Source organism: Schistocerca serialis, chromosome 8 (genome assembly GCF_023864345.2).
Source record: "Schistocerca serialis cubense isolate TAMUIC-IGC-003099 chromosome 8, iqSchSeri2.2, whole genome shotgun sequence".
NCBI classification, from domain to species: Eukaryota; Metazoa; Arthropoda; class Insecta; order Orthoptera; family Acrididae; genus Schistocerca; species Schistocerca serialis.
This window is the reverse complement of record NC_064645.1, coordinates 162,512,043-162,534,677: the sequence shown is the minus strand read 5'-3', so window position 1 is coordinate 162,534,677 and position 22,635 is coordinate 162,512,043. Positions and strand designations below refer to the sequence as shown.

Sequence of the window (22,635 nt, the reverse complement as noted above, 5' to 3'; positions counted from 1 at the left end):
ATCGCTTTGTAGCTCCTCAACCCACAGTAACACGATCGTGTCTTGTGACCTGACAATTACCCTGCTGGAAGATGCCAATGCCGTCGGGGAAGACATCAAGCATGAAGGGATGAAGGGGATCCGCAACACTGACGGACTACGGTGCGCAGTAGTCATGGTGCCTTCAGTTCTACCACAGATCGACGGAAGCCAAGGTCATTGTTCCCCATGGCATAATATTCCCCTCCTTCCCCTTCGAGCGTGGCACGGTGCGTGCTTCGAGCAAGCGTTCACCCGTTTTACAGAACATTCGGCCACGACTATCGACCTGGTGTAACAAACCGACCAGGCGCTACATTTCCATTGATCCACTCCAATCTCGATAATCCCGCGCTTACTACGATCGCAGCTGGCGATGTCGTTGGGTCAACTTAAGAACACGTAGGGGTCGCCAGCTGCAGAGCGCTGAACGGTGTGGTCCGAAATATTTTCGCAAGCACCGCCACTGTACTGGTTCATCAAATCGCCTATCCTACTCTACAGAGCGGGCAAGCTTCAGACCTCCATGTTCTGTGACGTAGCGAGGACGTCCACTACCTTATCGCCCAGTTATTATACGGTCGTACAACTACGTTCCATAGATACTACAGTAACATGCGAAGAGCCAGCCGACCAGCTTCGCTAAGATGATCGTTCAGTCGCGTAGCCGTATGAATCTGCCTTTTAACAAAATCGTTTACGTCCGTGGATTTCCCTACTTCCGGCCCGTAGTCACTAGAATGAAAACCCAATCGTCTCTGCTCCACTTATACACAGAGTTTATGAACGTCGTGGCATACCGATATGCACATATACACATGGCGGTAGTATGAAAGGGCATTCTATTTGCGACGATGTCATGTGAAAGGTTTCCGACGTAATTACGGCCGCACGACGCGAATTAAGACACTTTGAAAGCGGAATGGTACTTGGAGCAAGATGCAAGAGAAATTCCGTTTTGGAAATCGTTAGGGAACTCTGTGCCAACGGCCTGCCGCAGTGGTAACACCGGTTCCCGTCAGGATTAAGCGCTGTCGGGCTGGGCTAGCACTTAGATGGGTGACCATCCGGTCTGCCGAGCGCTGTTGGCAAGCGGGGTGCACTCAGCCCTTGTAAGGCAAACTGAGGAGCTACTTGATTGAGAAGTAGCGGTTCCGGTCTCCGAAGCTGACATGTGGCCGGGGAGCGGCTGACCACATGCCCCTCCTAATCCGTATCCAGTGACGCCTGTGGGCTGAGGATGACACGGCGGCCGGTCGTTACCTTTGAGCCTTCATGGCCTGTTCGGGAAGAGTTTCGTTTAGTTTTAGTTTAGGGAATTCTGCACTCCGAGATACAGTGTGTCAGAAGCGGGTAGAGAATACCAGATTTCAGGCATTGCCTCTCGCCATGGACAACGCAATGGCCAATGGCCTTCACTTAACGACCGAGAGCAACAGCATTTGTGTAGGTCGTCAGTGCTGACACACAAGTAACACTGCGTTAGATAGCCAGAGAAATCAATGTGGGACGTACGATGAACGTATTCGTTAGGCCAGTGCGGCGAAATCTGGCGTTAATGATCTGTGACAGACGACCGACGCGAGTGCCGTTGCTAACAGCACGAGATCGGCTGTAGTGTGTCTCCTGGGCTAGTCACAATATCGGTTGGACCCTATATGATTATAAAACAGTGGCTGGTCAGATGTATCCAGATGTCAACTGGTAAGAGCTGACGGTAGGTTTAGAGTGGGACACAGACCCCCATGAAGCCATGGACCCAAGTTGTTCAAATGGCACTAAGCTCTACGGGACTTAACATGTGACGTCATCAGTCCCCTAGACTTAGAACTACTTAAACCTAAGGACATCACTCACATCCATGCTCGAGGCTGCGGTAGCAGCAGCGCGGTTCCGGACTGAAGCGCCTAGAACCGCTCGGCCACAGCGGCCGGATGGAACCAAGTTGTCAACAAGACACAGTACAAGATGGTGGTTGCTCCATAATGTTGTGGGCAGTGTTCACATGGAATAGATTGGGTCTTCTGGTCCAACTGAACCGATCATTGGCAGGAAATTGTTATGTTCGGGTACTGGGAGCTCATTTGTGGCCATTCATAGAGTTCATTTTTATGGATGACAATGCGCCATGTCACCAGGCCTCAATCGTTCACTATGGGTTTGTAGAACATTCTGGACAATTCGAGCAGATTATTTGGCCAGTTCGTGCACAAAATCCTGTACTGGCAACACTTTCGCAGTTATGGACAGCTATAGAAGCAGCATGGCTCAGGATTTCGGCAGGGGACTACCATAGGCATTCCGACCGATGGTGGCCAAGCGGTTCTAGGCGCTTCAGTCTGGAACTGCGCGACCGCTAGGGTCTCAGATTTGAATCCTGCCTCGGGCATGGATGTGTGTGATGGCCTTAGGTTAGTTACGTTTAAGTAGTTCTAAGTTCTGACTAAGACTGATGACCTCATATGTTAAGTCCCATAGTGCTCAGAGCCATTTTTGAACCAACGGCTTGTTGAGTCCACGCCACGTCCAGTTGCTGCTTTATGACGAGCACAAGGAGGTCCGACACTATATTAAGAGGTATGCCATGACTTCTCACCTCAGTGTACATCTTCCTGATCGTGTCATTCAACGTGATAGTGGGCAGTGGTCATAATTAATTGTTTTATCAGATTATGAAGATTTCTTCCTGTCCCACACACACGATTGGGGAGTGTAAAGACAGACTGTTTTTACGTCTCTGTGGAAGGTGTTATTGGGCCCGTTCGAGTTTGGAACAGTTTTGTTGTAATCTATAGCCAGTCAAGCACACCTATTACCATTCGTATCACGCATTTTTGAATTATCTCGATATCTCCTGTTGATCTAACCTCATAGGGATACCATGCACGTGAGTAATACCCAATTACAGGCCACAGAAGTGGTTTGTACCCAGACAGACTGCAGTTTCTTACTATCCTATCAGTGAATCCTCATTAATGCTCTCTAAACCGCTGTGTAGTATGTGACAGAGGGTACTCTGCATTCCAGTGTCTCATGAGGGATCTTCCCATTCCATTTATAACTTCAATTCCTAAATAATGAATGCCTCTCCTCTAGCTATAATTACTCTAATATTGTCTTCCAGATGTCTACAGGAGTCAGAGTTACTTTTTAAGTTTTCAGTGAAAAACGATTCTTGAAATTGCTAATTCTTTTTACGATGAAATTACAAAGAAATCACTACGCTTAGCTGCATACAGGCGTTGATATACGTCAACGAGGACAGTTGAAAAATGTGTGCCCCGACCGGGACTCTAACCTGGGATCTCCTGCTTACATGGCAGACGCTCTATACATCTGAGCCACCGAGGGGACAGAGGGCAGTTCGACTGCAGGGGCATATTTCAGCACGCCTCCCGTGAGACCCACATTTCCGACTTACGCACTATATTCACACTGCCCCTGCCCATTATACTCATTACTCGCGGCTTCTTGCCGATTCCCGTAAGAGTTCAGGCACTGTTTCTGCATCCGAACAGAAGAAGATGGTCAAATGGCCGGTGAGCCTTAACGTTACATATATATGAAGATGGTATCTGTTCTTTCGCACATGTCCGAAAGAAGAGATATCATCGGTGACCATGCAGCTCATTTTTAGAATGAAATTACAGTGAAATCACTACGCTTAGCTGCATACAGACGTTGATATACGTAAATGGGGACAGTCGAAAATGTGTGCTCTGGCCGGCCGGAGTGGGCGAGCGGTTATAGGCGCTACAGTCTGGAACCGCGCGACCGCTACGGTCGCAGGTTCGAATCCTGCCTCGGGCATGGATGTGTGTAATGTGCTTAGATTATTTAGGTGTAAGTAGTTCTAAGTTCTAGGGGACTGATGACCTCAGAAATTAAGTCCTATAGTACTCAGAGCCATTTGAACCATTTGTGTGTGTGTGTGTGTGTGTGTGTGTGTGTGTGTCCCGACTGGGACTCTAACCCGGGATCTCCAGCTTAAATGGCTGACGCTCTATCGATCTGAGCCACCGAGGACAGAGAAGATAATGCGACTGCAGGGACTTATCTCAGGCACACCTCCCGTAAGACCCACATTTCCAACTTATTGTCCCATACTATATTCATATTGCCCCTGCCCATTATACTCATTACTCGCGGCTTTCTGGCGATTCCCGTAAGAGTTCGGGCACTGTTTGAGCATCCACACAGAAGAAGATGGTCAAACGGCCGGTGAGCCCTTATATATATATATATATATATATATATATATATATATATATATATATATATATATATATATATATATATATATTTGTTCTTTCGGACATGTCCGAAAGTACAGATACCATCTGCATATATATTATTTTTCACGGTTTATTCTATGACTTCCTATCAGCATATAACATTTATCGTCTTTTTCTCGACATTTTGCGCCAGCTCGCACCTCTATGCCACTTTTAGATGGTGTTCTGGCGTAATCACACGCGCCGGAACGAAGATGCGGAACGCAAGAGCAGAGAAGGCGGTGAGGGAACGGCGGCCAATGGTGCGCGGAACTGGATGGCGCCATGTCAAAAGCGATACCTGGAAGAAGGGAATATAAGCGATTCTCCTGCTAGCCTGGACCGCTAAAATCGGCACCGGATCACGGGCGTTCGTTATCAGTGACGGGTATCAACTTGCCTGAAGAGTTCACATACCAAGGACTCTAAAGTATATTGCTTGTCGCCCCTCGTTTGCGACTACCACTTGTAAATCTCCGAAGTTCAGTACTGTCGATTGCTTTATAGAAATAAAACTACTAAAGTTATTTGTCCGAATTACTGCACCGCATTCCGAGAACGCTGCTTCCCGTGTGTGTGTGTGTGTGTGTGTGTGTGTGTGTGTGTGTGTGTGTGTGTGTGTGTGTGTGTGTGTGTGTGTATACATGCGTTACGACAACCAACAATCCTTTCTTTCTGTGCGTTTGCAAACTATGCTCGATCTCTTACGGGACTGAGGGACTGCAAGTAACGGGTTTATGGGTAGGCGTGGCTACGTCGGTAATGAGTAACGTGCTGGGCATTGCAATCTGAGGAGAAGCGTGCTCGGATGTCCGATGCGGTTAAGATGACAGCTCGCCTAAAGCGGGAAGTCTGGGTGCGAGTACCCATTTCGCACAAATTTTGACAAGGCTAATGTCATTAAAACTTTTCAACGAACAATCTGTTTTAATTTCATTGTTTCGTAGAATGACACTTAATCGAGGAGAATTTCATAAGCATTACGTCTGAGGTTATTACTAACACTGTTCGACAAATCATTAATAAAACAGCTCTGAGCACTATGCGACTTAACTTCTGAGGTCATCAGTCCCCTAGAACTTAGAACTAATTAAACCTAACTAACCTAAGGACATCACACACACCCATGACCGTGGCAGGATTCGAACCTGCGACCGTAGCGGTCGCTCGGTTCCAGACTGTAGCGCCTAGAACCGCACAGCCAATCCGGCCGGCCAAATCATTAACATGCAACTCAGGTAATATCTGGAATAACGCCTCATTGTGATGCTCTTTCGTTGTCCTTGTCATTGAAAAACTCAATACACACGTAAAGGCATGTAATAAATTTCTTAATTAGGGTACGATTCGTTACTACTGAGTCTAAAAAACTTTCTGCGTTGAGTTACAAGAAATATACAGGCTAATATCGGAACCCCTTAATTTCCTACTATACGTGGAGTCTACCGCTTTGAGACAAACGACGCACAACAGGAAACTATTATCCAGCTCAGTCCTGCAACGTTAGAATACACACGGCATGTGTTCGATGCTTGCATTCCTAGAGCCGCAATAAGATAATTCTGATTTCCACACAACGTTCCCGGAATCGGGCGGGAAAAGAACCATTTTCATGACTACGGAAATTTTTCTTCGGAGCGTACCAGTAGATATTGCTGCCGTAGTGAATCACAAGTATGAGCCGGCAGTCCTGCTGACAGACAACACTGTATGTCTGCTCCTGTGTACTGAATACACAGTTCTTTGCAAGAACAATGATTTTACCCTCTTCTGCCTGAAATTACGACCCAAGTACGCCGGATTTTTAAAATGATATTGGTATCGTTTTCATAGTGTTTTGTGCTTTTGCTGTCTTAAATTGGGATAAAAAGAAATTTAGGAAGCTGTGACAGTTATTGGGTGATAAGAGCTGTAGCGGGCGGGCGATGTACTATTAGTCATTAAATCTTCAAATGATGAGGTTTAATTAGCATTCGCGGCCGATTTCTCGATTACGACTGTCGCGACTTTTGAATGGCTGTTTTCTTTTCATTAAAAGGCTTATAAAAATAAAGAGGTATTAATATCGCTGATGTGGTCAGTGAAACGTCGGAGCAGCAAGTTCTTGCAGCACCTCGGCAGTCACTTGAGTGATTGTTATGTTGGGAAGGTCGTGACAGCGCTCCACTATTAATAACACCTGATATTTCGATATCTCCGTCTGTCTCTTGTCAGACTTAAAAACGATGGCGTTGTCAGGACCACGGTTTGCGATGGCAGGTGCAACTCTCCACTGTATTAAGCATTAACCATGAATTATCATAATTTCACACATGGTAAGGAAACTGGGGCTTAGTACAATTAAAGCCTGTCAAGTATAGCGTGTACTAGAAGTTTGATGATTAGGAAAGACTGAAAATTGACCCAGATGTAAAGATTGTTCCCGCTACACTAGGTGCGACAGTGTGTTGAAAAGCAGAGTTATATCTCGTGCTCTCAGTGTCGCGGGAAAATGGTACTCCTCTTTATTATGCTGAAACTGTGATCTATGATGACAAACAATAGAAGCAATGCAATTTTTGTTATCCGCAGCGGGGTTACGAGATGCCTTAAGAGCGAGAAAGAAGCAGTCATCGGCCTCGAAAAGTCGAAAGTAGCTATTTCAAATCCTTATTTGGTGACAGGCGGCAGTTGCCTCTGCAACACATAATGAACAATACGATTGATATTACTCTGCAATAATCCCCGATGCACATTAAAGAACATTTGTTTCTCATTGTTCTCCGAACCACAGCGATTATTTTCGAAATGGTTCAAATGGCTCTGAGCACGATGGGACTTAACATCTGAGGTCATCAATCCTTTAGAACTTAGAACTACTTAAACCTCAGGACATCACACACATCCATGCCCGAGGCAGGATTCGAACCTGCGACCGTAGCGGTCACGCGGTGCCAGACTGAAGCGCCTACAACCGCAAGGCCACAACGGCCGGCGATTATTTTCAACTATCATCAGTCTTGTTAAATAAATCTCCAAGTTCCTTCCTATTGTTGTAGACATGATGAAAAGAAAGCTCTGGATAGCACAGAAGAATGAATAAAATTGCAAAGGTAGGAATGACAGAACAGCTAAAAATCACTGAGCAAGCGGTGAGCACGTTTAAGGATTAGCAAAGAATTGCTGAAATGGCCCCTGGATTGGGAGAATGAGGTGTCTACAAACGACTGTTAAACAATCGAAAATCTAGAATTGAGGCCTAGATTCCAACGTGTTCTCGACGTTGTCTAGGAAACACTGAGTATTCAAATACCATATCTGAAAACAAGAGTTTCCATTTCATACTGCGAATCGACTCATGTCGGTAGCACCCAGCCAAGAAAGCGAACAGTTGTTGATAGCTCACATAAAATCTCTCATGCAATTGCAATTAAATCAATACCATTAGCTGCTGACGGCCGTTGATATACATCAACGGGGACAGTTGAAAATGTGTGCCCCGACCAGGACTCGAACATGGTATCTCCTGCTTACATGGCAAATTCTCTATCCATCTGAGCCACCTAGGGCACAGAGGATATACCGACTGCAAGGAATTGTTGCCGGCACACTCCCCGTGAGACCCACAACTTATAGACCACACACTACATTCGTAGTGCCACTGCCATTATACCGGTTACTCGCGGCAGACAATCCACCGCGTCCCGTAGGAGTTCAGGTAAGTCGTGTGCATCGGCACGGTCACCAATGGCATCTGTTCTTTTGAACATGTCCGAAAGAACAGATGCCATCTTTATAAAAGCTCTCGGATCTGAATGCGTTTGCATTTGTTTGGAGCTGTCTCTTACTACGGGAATTCGGGCAACGGCTCTTAATGTTCACTTGTTATACGAAAAAGCACATCTTATTGTAAAGGTATTCAAACAAATAATATTGGAACACGAATATTTTGTATTTGCATGTACATAACCCTAAAACATTTGGTTTACAGTTGTTGCATAAATATTTCAAAAATGGTAATTAAAACACAAGAGAGTAAAAAATTTTGAAAATAAATACTGAAGTAAATACTGAAGTTTTTAATTTTTAGTATAATTTTAAAGCTAATACTTTTTAACCTCGGATGTGTCGGGGAAAAATATCACAGTGATTATAGCTAAAAATAAACGTGAGAAAATTGTAAATTTAAAATTAATATTAACTGTAAATTCTGTTTTAAATACGACGTAATTCTGAAACAGTTTCGCTCAAAAGATGACATGAAGGACGAAAGAACACTAAATACATACCGAGCCTTCGGTACTCCTAGCAGCTAGATTGTACTTTAAGTTGTGTGTTTGGTTGAATATTCGATTTGTTCCGGTTGTCAAGAACAAGGTTCTCGATTGCGTGATGTTCCCCATTCTACCCGCCGCTACCGCAGACGGTATGACAAAAACTGAGTGACGTTCCGCTTGAAAAGATGGGTGTCATAATACACGTCTCCGCGCATAACGACGGATCGCCGTCCTTTAGTTTCGTGGACTCAAGTAGCGCTATACCTGTCATCTCATCAGAGTCGAAACATCAGGTTTCAAGTACCTGGTACCCCAGCTGTGCCCATCCCTAAAACAAAGTAATTTGCAAACGCCTTCTCTGCTACTGCCGTCCGTCTGCAACAAGCTGCCCTTCAAGTACTTCTGTTTTGTGGTGACATGAAACATGCATAGCCTTTTCTTGTTTTCTACTAGTTTATAACGTGCATATATGAAATTTTTGCTCTATTTGTGATTGCTTAGGTACTCTTACCCTTAAGTGTAAACTTCCCAATTCTTGTTGAATTATTTTTATTGTAAATTTTGCCTCTAATTAATAAGTGGCACTTCCTTAGGTGTGCGATACCTAAGGTACACGTATGAGAACAGCACAATTTTAAATTATTCCTCGAATTTTTATGTTGTGATTTTTCTGCACATATGTTTCATGTTTGTACCAAACTGTTGGCAATATGATTAAATAATTTGTGGCACAACTTGACTAGAAGAAGGGATCGATTGGTAGGACATATTCTGAGGCATCAAAGGATCACCAATTTAGTATTGGAGGGCAGCGTGGAGGGTAAAAATCGTAGAGGGAGACCAAGAGACGAATACACTAAACAGATTCAGAAGGATGCAGGTTGCAGTAGGTACTGGGAGATGAAGAAGCTTGCACAGGAATAGAGTAGCTTGGAGAGCTGCATCAAACCGGCCGCTTGACTGAAGACCACAACAACAACAATTAAAAATTAACAATTTTCGAATTTTCTGCTTTGGTTATAGTGTAAAACCTTGCTTCTTGCCAAATTTCACCGTTCTAGGTCAACGGGGCATACCCTTCAGGTTTTGATGAATGACTTTGCGGGTATCAAAATACGTGACAGACATGGCCGATATTTTATTGCCATGACTTAGAAGCTTTGTATGGAGTGTAGCCATGTATGGAAGTGAAGCATGGACGATAAATAGTTTGGACAAGAAGAGAATAGAAGCTTTGGAAATGTGGTCCTACAGAAGAATGCTGAAGATTAGATGAGTAGATCACATAACTAATGAGGAGGTACTGAATAGAATTGGGGAGAAGAGGAGTTTGTGGCACAACTTGACAAGAAGAAGGGACATGTTCTGAGGCATCAAGCGATCACAAATTTAGCACTGGAGGGCAGCGCGGAAGGTAAAAATCGTAGAGGGAGACCAAGAAATGAATACACTAAACAGATTCAGAAGGGTGTAGGTTGCAGTAGGTACTGGGAGATTGAGAAGCTTGCACAGTATAGAGTAGCATGGAGAGCTGCATCAAACCGGTCTCTGGACTGAAGACAACAACAACAACAACAACAACAACAACAACAACAACAACAACAACAGTTAAAAATTAATAATTTTTGGAATTTTCTCCTTTGGTTGTAGTGTAAAACCTTGCTTCTTGCCAAATTTCACGGTTCTAGGTCAACGGGGCGTACCCTTCAGGTTTTGATGAATGAGTTTGCGAGAATCAAAATACGTGACAGACATAGCCGTATCTTTTATTGCATTGACTTAGAAGCTGAACGTTATTATATCGCCGAGAGACCATATATATATATATATATATATATATATGACGAATTTCAAAGTGATACGTCTACCCGTTCGTGAAAAAAGGGTTTCGAACAGTCAGACAGACAGACAAACAAACATCAAAGTGATTTTTGAAGTTTATTAAAAAACTAAAAACCCCGCTCGATTGCGAAAAAAGCACCTAGTGTCAACCTAGGTTCCGGCGTAGATAACTACACCTTCTTCAGACCAACAATAAAACCTACAAGTGCCTAAGAAGACCTTTGTCAATGATTAAATGAACACCATAGCTATACATTTATAAACGAAAAAGAAAAGGAAAACACAAACAGTACATATGTACATAGTCAAAGCCACTACTTAACTTAATGGTGTACGCTCCACCTCACACCGGCCTATGTTCGATGGACCATGACCCGCCATAAACTGCAGCTACAAATGGTGGCTCACTTACACCATTAAGTAGTGGTTTTGACTATGTACATATGTACTGTTTGTGTTTTCCTTTTCTTTTTCGTTTATAAATGTATAGCTATGGTGTTCACTTAACCATTGACAAAGGCCTTCTCAGGCACTTGTGGGTTTTATTGTTGTTCTGAAGAAGGTGTAGTTATCAACGCCGAAGCCTAGGTTAACACTAGGTGCTATTTTCGCAATCGAGACGGGTTTTTAGTTTTTTTAATATATTAACTAACGATTGCTGACGCGCTGCGATGTTGAAGGTTCTTGATTCTAGAAGTGTCCCGTTTTTATCGTATGAAGAACAGAACCCTAAGATAACTACATTATTAAAACGAGGATGATTTAGTTTTGCATCTTTCGAAGCAATAAAAGGAGCCGCAGTTCAGCAGCCGAAAAGAGGTCCGCGTCAAACGCGCCGCGCTGTAGAGGCGCGGCTCTGGTCCAGGTAGTGGACGCTGCGTCCTATTCTCGTGCTCGACCCTTCGTGGGCGAGGAGCCCGGCGACGTGTGCGCATCACTCACCTTGTCCGGGTCGGTGGCGCTGAGCAGCTGGGCGATTGACGGCCCCAGCGAGTTCATGGCGCGCCGTGTTGTGTGGAGAATCCGGCCGGCGGGCAAGCGCGGTCGATAGCGACTGCAAGTGCGGCGTCAGCGGCGGACTGACGCAGCGGCGGACTGACGCCGGGCGGCTCAGCGCACAACACGGAACAGCTGGCGGCGTCCGGCTCATGCGCGCCACGCGCCACACTGCCCCCTTCCCTCGCAGCGGCGCCCTCGCGGACTTCGCCCACCGCACAATGCCTCACCGGAACTGCCTCGTCTACACTTCCTTCATCACACGAATAAACCTGATGTAAATAAACACAAGCGTGATGATTGGTCAGCAGCCGCAACTCCCGTACACTGATATCGCTTCGCTCTTGGAAGTAGGTCACACTTATGAATCAGATATCCTATTACTACGTCATTGTAAATGAAACTTAAGACAGTCTGATGTACTGACAGCCGTCAATGTTTTTCTTAGTTGTCTTTACCTCGAGGATGTACATGAATATGAAATGGGAGATATGATACTGCGTGATGAGTTTGACAGAGCACTGAAAGTCCTGAATCGAAACAAGGCCCCCGGAGTAGACAACATTCCATTAGAACTACTGACAGCCTTAGGAGAGCCAGTCCTGACAAAACTCTACCATCTGGTGAGCAAGATGTATGAGACAGGTGAAATACCCTCAGACTTCAACAAAAATATAATAATTCCAATCCCAAAGAAAGCAGGTGTTGACAGATGTCAAAATTACCGAACTATCAGTTTAATAAGTCACAGCTGCAAAATATTAACGCGAATTCTTTACAGACGAATGGAAAAACTGATAGAAGCCGACCTCGGGAAGGATCAGTTTGGATTCCGTAGAAATGTTGGAACACGTGAGGCAATACTGACCCTACGACTTATCTTAGAAGAAAGATTAAGGAAAGGCAAACCTACGTTCCTAGCATTTGTAGACTTAGAGAAAGCTTTTGACAATGGTGACTGGAATACTCTCTTTCAAATTCTCAAGGTGGCAGGGGTAAAATACAGGGAGCGAAAGGCTATTTACAATTTGTACAGAAGCCAGATGGCAGTTATAAGAGTCGAGGGGCATGAAAGGGAAGCAATGGTTGGGAAGGGAGTGAGACAGGGTTATAGCCTCTCCCCGATGTTATTCAATCTGTATATTGAGCAAGCAGTAAAGGAAACAAAAGAAAAGTTCGGAGTAGGTATTAAAATCCATGGAGAAGAAATAAAAACTTTGAGGTTCGCCGATGACATTGTAATTCTGTCAATGACAGCAAAGAACTTGGAAGAGCGGTTGAACGGAATGGACAGTGTCTTGAAAGGAGGGTATAAGATGAACAACAACAAAAGCAAAACGAGGATAATGGAATGTAGTCGAATTAAGTCCGGTGATACTGAGGGAATTAGATTAGGAAATGAGACACTTAAAGTAATAAACAAATTTTGCTATTTGGGGACCAAAATAACTGATGATGGTCAAAGTAGAGAGGATGTAAAATGTAGACTGGCAATGGCAAGGAAAGCGTTTCTAAAGAAGAAAAATTTGTTAACATCGAGTATAGATTTAAGTGTCAGGAAGTCGATTCTGTAAGCATTTGTACGGAGTGTAGCCATGTATCGAAGTGAAACGTGGACGATAAATAGTTTAGACAAGAAGACAATAGAAGCCTTAGAAATGTGGTGCTACAGAAGAATGCTGAAGATTAGATGGGTAGGTCACATAACTAATGAGGAGGTATTGAACATAATTAGGGAGAAGAGGAGTTTGTGCCGCAGCTTGACAAGAAGAAGGAACCGGTTGGTAGGACATGTTCTGAGGCATCAAGGGATCACAAATTTAGCATTGGAAGGTAAAAATCGTAGAGGGAGACCAAGAGATGAATACACTAAGCAGATTCAGAAGAATGTAGATTGCAGTAAGTACTGAGAGATGAAGAAGCTTGCACAGGATAGAGTAGCATGGAGAGCTGCATCAAACCAGTATCAGGACTGAAGACCACAACAACAACAACTACAACAACAGCAGCAACAGGTCGCTACGCTTTTTTACATCTCTTTTACAGTAACTAGATTCAACAAGGAAGTCATAGCCTATATTGGTTCCACACTCAGGCTGTATTGTTTTTATTTTTTTTAGAGTACAATGGTTGAAAAAATACTGCAGATGTATCTAACAGAAGCAGACGAATTATGCAGTATGACGGAGGAGATGTTTTCTCACGACTTTCACTCTGAAGTTGCCTCCGTTGGTTGATATCCCCCCCCCCCTCCCCCCCCCACCCCCCCGCCAATGGTAGGACACGACACAGGCTCAGAAATGTACAATTAGTACAAAAGTCGATCAACAACACCCAACTGAAAAAATTAGCAGTCTCAGTTCTGAGGATAAAGTGCCAGATGGGATACACACGGAATGTGACTGTCCAGATTTACTAGGTGTTCCAAATTCCTCTGTTAGTTTAACCTACGACTACGGAAGCGGCTCTGTCCGTATAGCTACAATATTCTGCGACTAATAAAACTTTGTTTGAACCTGATGAACTTTCTTTCGGAAATTGAATTTAAAAAATCTTTGAATTTCAACAGTTAATTCATTTTAAATTTTCACACAAACCACAATATTCAACAGTAGCTTAAAATATGTTAGACAAAAAAGATATTCACACCATAGGCGGACATTCCAACACCCTATCCGCCTCCCAGACAGATGGTGCCAGAACACACTGTAAGACGATGTTGTTATCTGAGTGTTAAGACGACGAAGACAGAATTATCAACACCACGCTGAGTTTCAATGAGGTCTTGTAGTAGGGCTACGAGAAGCTGGATGTTCCTGCTGCCATACTGCAGAAACATTTTGCAGGAATGTAGCCGCTGCACTTCATTGCTGGAAGCGGTAGTCATGGGAATGTACGGTCCCAAGAAGACCGAACTCCGGAGGGTCACGTGGCACTACCGAGAGGAAAGACCATCGTCTTTGGTCTATGGCTTTGGTGCATCGTACTGTATCTGCACCAGCAAGCTGAGCAGCAGATGGCACCACAGTAAAACAACGAACTCTTACAAATCGATTACTTCAAGGACAGATCCGAGACAGACGCCTTGTGGTGTGCATACCATTGACCTCAAACCACCGTCATTTGCGAATTCAGTGGTGTCAAGCGAGAGCTCACTGAAGGGCAGGATGGAGGTTTGTGCTGTTTTCCGATGAAAGTTGGTTCTGCCTCGATGGCAGCGATGGTGCTGTGTATGTTAGAAGGAATCCAGTTGAGGGCCTGTATGCTAGACATACGCGGCCTACACAACTGGAGTTATGGCCTGGGATGTGATCTCGTATGACAGCAGGAGCACTCTCATGGCTATCCCACAAACCCTGACTACAAATTTGTACGTCAGTCTGATGATTCGACCTCTTGTGTTGCCATTCATCAACAGCATCCCAGAGGATGTTTTCCAACAGGATAACGCTCACCCACATATCGCCGTTGTCACCCAACTTGCTCTACACAGTGTCGACATGTTGCCTTGGTCTGTTCGATCACCAGATCTGCCGCTAATCGAGTACATGTGGTACATCATCGGACGACAACTCCAGCATCATCTACATACAGAATTCGCGTCCCTGTATTGACCGACCAAATGCAACAGGATGGAGCTCCATCCCACAAACTGACATTCGGCACATGTAAAACACAATGCATGCACGATTGGTGCTTGCATTGAACATTCTGGCGGCTGCACCGGTTGTTTATGTACCAGCATTTCACATTTGCAGTGGTTTATCTATCACCTACATTAACTTGTGATCTTGCAATATTAATCACTTAAATACGTTACCTAAACAATTTCGTTTTAGTGTTGCGGTTTTTTTGCCATCAGTGTATTATTATGCAGTGGCTCTTAACACAAAGGTGCTGATTCGAGCCTTGATGGCAGAAAATCTTCTCATCACACGAAGTTCGCTCACTCGATTTTATCACTGCCTGAACTCTGCTGATGGTGGGGCGGGGGTAGGGGAGGGGGTGAGCTTTTCACTGAGGCAACATTCTCCAGGCATTCGCTAGACCCAAATCCTTCCATCGGTGCTGCAGGGCACAAAGTGATTCATCATTCCTAATCACTCGGTAGTATCTCGAAGAGAAAGATACTTTTTTTTTTTCAAATACTAAGTTCAAATGGTTCAAATGGCTCTGAGCACTATGGGACTCAACTGCTGAGGTCATTAGTCCCCTAGAACTTAGAACTAGTTAAACCTAACTAACCTAAGGACATCACAAACATCCATGCCCGAGGCAGGATTCGAACCTGCGACCGTAGCGGTCTTGCGGTTCCAGACTGCAGCGCCTTTAACCGCACGGCCACTTCGGCCGGCTTACTAAGTCCATAAGGGGAAAATTCGAAGTAATTTTCTTTTTTGACACGATGTACGAGATAAGGTAAAGGCGCCAAATTTCGTCCCCCAGTCTGTTTTTCGCCTCTGAACACCATATCTTTATTATTTCCAAAAGATTTATATAATACCACCAACTAAGCCTACAAATGGTATTTAGCTCAAAATATTTCAGAAACAATTGTTTATCTTTACAGAAAAAAAATTTAAAAAATGTACTTTTACCAAACTTGAGAAGGTGGTCCTATTTTCGTCCCCTACTAATGCGTCTTGTAAAACACTTATTAACAGTTTAAAAACAAGGTAATAATAATAAAGACATGTTACAATATTTATCTATTTTAGATAAAATATTGATTAGCAACTGCACGATTATTTTTTACACTTCCAAACAGGAGTCGCAAACATTTTTTTTTTTTTCCTTTGCTGCTGAGCATATTTCGTGTTGCCACACGGAAGTGTCGTTTATATCCAAATTAAAATTAAGAGGACATCCAAGAAATACACAAGGTCCATCGACGAGTGCGTGGGCTGCAACACTCTTCACTGGAATGCGATTTTTCATGTCTCCTGATGTTGTTGTAAGTTCAATGTTTTCTATGGTTTTGTAGACTGTTGTGCGAGTACGACGATACCTCCCGTAGGGCTTGTTGGCTAAATGTCTTTTTCCGAAGCTGTTTCACAGAGGAAGACTGCACTGTAGTTCCTTCTCTAGATTGTCGCACAGATGACAAAATGGTAGATATCGAAAAAGACGATAGAGGGATAGAGAAACAATTAAAATCGCTCAAAAGAGGAAAGGCCGCTCGACCTGATGGGATACCAGTTCGATTTTACACAGAGTACGCGAAGGAACTTGCCCCACTTCTTGCAGTGGTGTACCGTAGGTCTCTAGAAGAGCGTAGCGTTCCAAAGGGTTGGAAAAGGGCACAGGTCACCTCCGTTTTCAAGAATGGACGTCGAACAGATGTGCAGAACTATAGACCTATATCTCTAGCGTCGATCAGTTGTAGAATTTTGGAACACGTATTATGTTCGAGTATAATGACTTTTCTGGAGACTAGAAATCTACTCTGTAGGAATCAGCATGGGTTTCGAAAAAGACGGTCGTGTGAAACCCAGATCGCGCTATTTGTCCACGAGACTCAGAGGGCCATAGACACGGGTTCCCAGGTAGATGCCGTGTTTCTTGACTTCCACAAGGCGTTCGATACAGTTCCCCACAGTCGTTTAATGAACAAAGTAAGAGCATATGGACTATCAGACCAATTGTGTGATTGGATTGAAGAGTTCCTAGATAACAGAACGCAGCATGTCATTCTCAATGGAGAGAAGTCTTCCGAAGTAAGAGTGATTTCAGGTGTGCCGCAGGGGAGTGTCATAGGACCGTTACTATTCACAGTATACACAAATGACCTTTTGGATGACATCGGAAGTTCACTGAGGCTTTTTGCAAATGATGCTGTGGTATATCGAGAGGTTGTAACAATGGAAAATTGTACTGAAATGCAGGAGGATCTGCAGCGAATTGACGCATGGTGCAGGGAACGGCAATTGAATCTCAATGTATACAAATGTAATGTGCTGCGAATACATAGAAAGGTAGTTCCCTTATCATTTAGCTACAAAATAGCAGGTCAGCAACTGGATGCAGTTAATTCCATAAATTATCTGGGAGTACGCACTAGGAGTGATTTAAAATGGAATGATCGTATATAGTTGATCGTTGGTAAAGCAGATGCCAGACTGAGATTCATTGGAAGAATCCTAAGGAAATGCAATCCGAAAACAAGGGAAGTAGGTTACAGTACGCTTGTTCGCCCACTGCTTGAATACTGCTCAGCAGTGTGGGATCCGTACCAGATAGGGTTGATAGAAGAGATAGAGAAGATCCAACGGAGAGCAGCGCGCTTCGTTACAGGATCATTTAGTAATCGCGAAAGCGTTACGGAGATGATAGATAAACTCCAGTGGAAGACTCTGCAGGAGGGACGCTCAGTAGCTCGGTACGGGCTTGTATTGAAATTTCGAGAACATACCTTCACCGAAGAGTCAAGCAGTGTATTGCTCCCTCCTACGTATATCTCGCGAAGAGACCATGAGGATAAAATCAGAGAGATTAGAGCCCACACAGAAGCATAACGGCAATCCTTTCCACGAACAATACGAGACTGGAATAGAAGGGAGAACCGATAGAGATACTCAAGGTACCCTCCGCCACACACCCTCAGGTGGCTTGCGGAGTATGGATGTAGATGTAGGTTGAGTGCAACGCACCCATTTTTCCTCATGATTGTCTTGAGAAAAACGTTTTAGACAAATGGGGCACTGCGCATCATCTTCATTAACCTAGCTTCCACTTGAATATTGGTACGGGACATCACAGTTGTCATCAGAATCACTGGATATTTCCAGTTCTATTTTATTTTTTAACTGTTTCCTTACCTTTCTGGCAATGTATTTGGAATTAGATCTAACCGTTTTCTCACATTACGATTAGTTTTCTCTTGTGATTGTTGTAGTTTCATCTTGTAAGGTGAGCCTGTAACAAGAGAAGTACTGCCTCGTCACTTAGATGAAGATGAATGAATAACAGGCACCCCTACGATATCTCTTGGGCTAACTGCTATTAACTGTGGCATCTGTGTGCTGCTGCAAGGTTGAGCGACTGGAAAGACCGGCTGTATAGCTGTGCATGTTGAGAGTTGATTTTTTGTGTGTTGGTCAGGAGCTGAGGAGGTGTCAGCAATCGCCGAAGAGTCTTCCGCGCCAAACACATTCGCGTTGTAAGATGCTATTCCAGTTATCTTAAAACCATTAACGGCAGTTTTTACACCGCTGCCTTTTCATAGGCTTCATTGAATATCTGTGCAATCTGCAGGTTACCAACAATCCTTCCAGGATGGTTGTTGTTGTTGTTGTTGTGGTCCTCAGTCCTGAGACTGGTTTGATGCAGCTCTCCATGCTACTCTATCCTGTGCAAGCTTTTTCATCTCCCAGTACCTACTGCAACCTACATCCTTCTGAATCTGCTTAGTGTATTCATCTCTTGGTCTCCCTCTACGATTTTTACCCTCCACGCTGCCCTCCAATACTAAATTGGTGATCCCTTGATGCCTCAGAACATGTCCTACCAACCGATCCCTTCTTCTGGTCAAGTTGTGCCACAAACTTCTCTTCTCCCCAATCCTATTCAATACTTCCTCATTAGTTATGTGATCTACGCATCTAATCTTCAGCATTCTTCTGTAGCACCACATTTGGAAAGCTTCTATTCTCTTCTTGTCCAAACTATTTATCGTCCATGTTTCACTTCCATACATGGCTACACTCCATACGAATACTTTCAGAAATGACTTCCTGACACTTAAATCAATACTGGATGTTAACAAATTTCTCTTCTTCAGAAACGCTTTCCTTGCTATTGCCAGCCTACATTTTATATCCTCTCTACTTCGACCATCATCAGTTATTTTGCTCCCCAAATAGCAAAACTCCTTTACTACTTTAAGTGCCTCATTTCCTAATCTAATTCCCTCAGCATGACCCGACTTAATTAGACTACATTCCATTATCCTTGTTTTGTTTTTGTTGATGTTCATCTTATATCCTCCTTTCAAGACACTGTCCATTCCATTCAACTGCTCTTCCAAGTCCTTTGCTGTCTCTGACAGAATTACAATGTCATCGGCGAACCTCAAAGTTTTTATTTCTTATCCATGAATTTTAATACCTACTCCGAATTTTTCTTTTGTTTCCTTTACTGCTTGCTCAATATACAGATTGAACAACATCGGGGAGAGGCTACAACCCTGTCTCACTCCTTTCCCAACCACTGCTTCCCTTTCATGCCCCTTGACTCTTATAACTGCCATCTGGTTTCTGAACAAATTGTAAATAGCCTTTCGCTCCCTGTATTTTACCCCTGCCACCTTTAGAATTTGAAAGAGAGTATTCCAGTCAACATTGTCAAAAGCTTTCTCTAAGTCTACAAATGCTAGAAACGTAGGTTTGCCTTTCCTTAATCTTTCTTCTAAGATAAGTCGTAAGGTCAGTATTGCCTCACGTGTTCCAGTGTTTCTACGGAATCCAAACTGATCTTCCCCGAGGTTGGCTTCTACTAGTTTTTCCATTCGTCTGTAAAGAATTCGTGTTAGTATTTTGCAGCTGTGACTTATTAAACTGATAGTTCGGTAATTTTCACATCTGTCAACACCTGCTTTCTTTGGGATTGGAATTATTATATTCTTCTTGAAGTCTGAGGGTATTTCACCTGTTTCATACATCTTGCTCACCAGATGGTAGAGTTTTGTCAGGACTGGCTCTCCCAAGGCCGTCAGTAGTTCCAATGGAATGTTGTCTACTCCGGGGGCCTTGTTTCGACTCAGGTCTTTCAGTGCTCTGTCAAACTCTTCACGCAGTATCACATCTCCCATTTCATCTTCATCTACATCCTCTTCCATTTCCATAATATTGTCCTCAAGTACATCGCCCTTGTTAGACAGCCAATTTTCTACTGCGTGTGCATAAAATGTTTTAAAAGGAAACATGAACGACATGTCGAGAGGCTGCGGTTTTGAAGTGGAGTGAGGAGGCAAGCAGACTACGGCAACACCATTATCACGAGCAATATTAACAAGAGTCACATTTCTGGAATGTAAATAGCGTCTGTCCAATAACAACACAATATGAGATTCCTTTGATGGCTTTACAATTGAAATGAAATGTCGAAAACATTTTTCAAAAAGATCACCAGTGATCCACCCAGGCTCATTCGCTCCTCGTATTGACTCAGGTGGAGCTCCATCCATGAGTTCGTTCTTCATCAGCTTTCTGGGAAAAATCATAAGAGGAGACACATACAGAGGGGTCCAAAAATGTACCCACAGTTTAAAAGTCGATAACTTGCAAACTAATTTACTGTAGGTATTCGAAATGGTCACCATTAATATCCACACACAAACGATGCTGCCGAACTGCAGCACGAACTACTGACTGCAACGTGATCAGTTGGATATTTGCACATGAAAGTACGATGGATTCACGAAGTTCATCCAATGTGCGTGGCTTTCGTCGATAAACGACGTCCTTTAGTGTTCCCCACAGGTAAAAGTCCAGAGGAGTTAGGTCTGGGGAACGTGGTGGATACTCCACAGCACCTCTACGGCCTATCCATCTTCCTGGTAGATTTTCGTCGAGATACGCGCTAATACGATTTTGGTAGTGGGCTGGGGCACCATCTTGTTGAAAGTAAACTCTTCCGTCTACCTACAAGTCGCGGATGGCAGGTAAAATGGATGTCTGAAGCTTCTGAAGGTAAACCGCACCGGTAACTGTGCCGTCAAAGAAGTATGGTCCAATCAAGCCCCGGTAAGACAACCCACACCACACATTTACTCCTGACAAATTCACGGCTTTGTCTGCATGGACGTTCGGATTTTCGACGGCCCAGTAAATGCAATCGTGGCGATTTACTGTAGCATTGAGTTTGAACTGTGCCTCATCAGACCACACAATTATCTATGCAAACTCTTCATCGTTGCGCACCATGTTAGTAAACCACTCGTAGTACTCCATTCTACGATCTGGGTTGTCCTCGTTCATTGCGTGTAGCAATCGTGGGATGTAGCACTTCCACTTTGCTGTTTTCAGAACACTAAAGGGTATCGTTTATCGACAAAAGCCACGCACACTGGATGAACTTCGAGAATCCATCGTACATTCATGTGCAAATATCCGACTGAACACGTTGCAGTCAGTAGTTCGTGCTGCAGTTCGGCGGTATCGTTTGTGTGTGGATGTTAATGTGAACATTTCGAACACCTACAGTGATATCTTTAAGTTGGACTTTAAGCTACACTTTCACCAAAAATGAGACAACTCCGTCAATTAGTTTGCAAGTTATGGACTTTTAAATAGTGGATACATTTTTGGACCCCTCTGTATGTACCTGATGCCGACGAGCACAAAACAACCGTCACTAGTGCACCTCTCTCTGCAGGCGACAGGGCGTTGTGTGATGTCCTTAGGTTCGTTAGGTTTAAGTAGTTCTAAGTTCTAGGGGACTGATGACCATAGATGTTAAGTCCCATAGTGCTCGGAGCCATTTGAACCATCTAGAGGCGACAGTTTGTGCACAGACTTCTTCCCTTTCATAGCAACAATCTTTCTTACTTTGTGTTGTGCCACTGCGATGCCAGTTTCATCTACGCTGAACACTTTAAGTGGATTACATTGTATTTTCTCCAACTCGGGCTTCAAAATAGAGAAAAAGAGCTTAACACTTTCCTCGTTGCAACCTTGTAGCCCCGGCAGCGACAAGGATTGCGGTGTTTGTGTAGAAAATGTCAGATGTCTCCGAACTTCCGTCCATCTGTTTTTTGCCCGACTGAAAATGGGTGAACAACATTACTGCGTACAGCAAGCTGAAAGAGGCCATTCGCGTAAGATCATTCAGAGTAAGGACATAGAAATTTTTCTCCATGTCCTTACAAAAAGACATTAACTCAGCCTCTAACTCACGTGAAAAAACTGGTTTTTTACCAATAGCCTTTTCAATTAACTCTTCAGCACTTTTACCTTCTCCCTTCTTTATATAATCCTTGAGAGCTGCCCTAGGCACACTAAAAGTCTTACTCGCAGCTTTATATACCATTTCCCTGTTTCTCACTGCAGTTATTGCCGATTTCATGTCCCACTTCTTCTTAGCTAGCATCTGAAATAAAATGAAAAAGTATGTTCTATGTTCTAAACTTCGTCCCCAGAACGAATTTAGGAACAGATGGTGGCACGAAAATAAGAACATCCTACTTGCCAATATCGCTGTTTCCTACACTACGTGAAGTAAACCAAACACAGCAAAACGCTCAGATCATT

General features: G+C 43.8%; 1 protein-coding gene across 2 annotated transcripts in view; it reads right to left on the bottom strand.

Moving 5' to 3' along the window:
• The window catches only part of LOC126416717 (carotenoid isomerooxygenase), a 363,622-nt gene extending 352,136 nt beyond the window's left edge, over nucleotides 1–11,486 (bottom strand). Inside the window, exon 1 of one of the 2 annotated variants that reach the window (XM_050084528.1) lies at nucleotides 11,333–11,486. In XM_050084528.1, coding sequence (XP_049940485.1) covers nucleotides 11,333–11,389 — 57 coding nt within the window. In that variant the 5' untranslated portion in view covers nucleotides 11,390–11,486. The remainder of the gene's footprint in view (nucleotides 1–11,332) is intronic. The other variant, XM_050084526.1, reaches the window with a different exon arrangement.
• Between the last annotated feature and the right edge of the window lie 11,149 nt (nucleotides 11,487–22,635).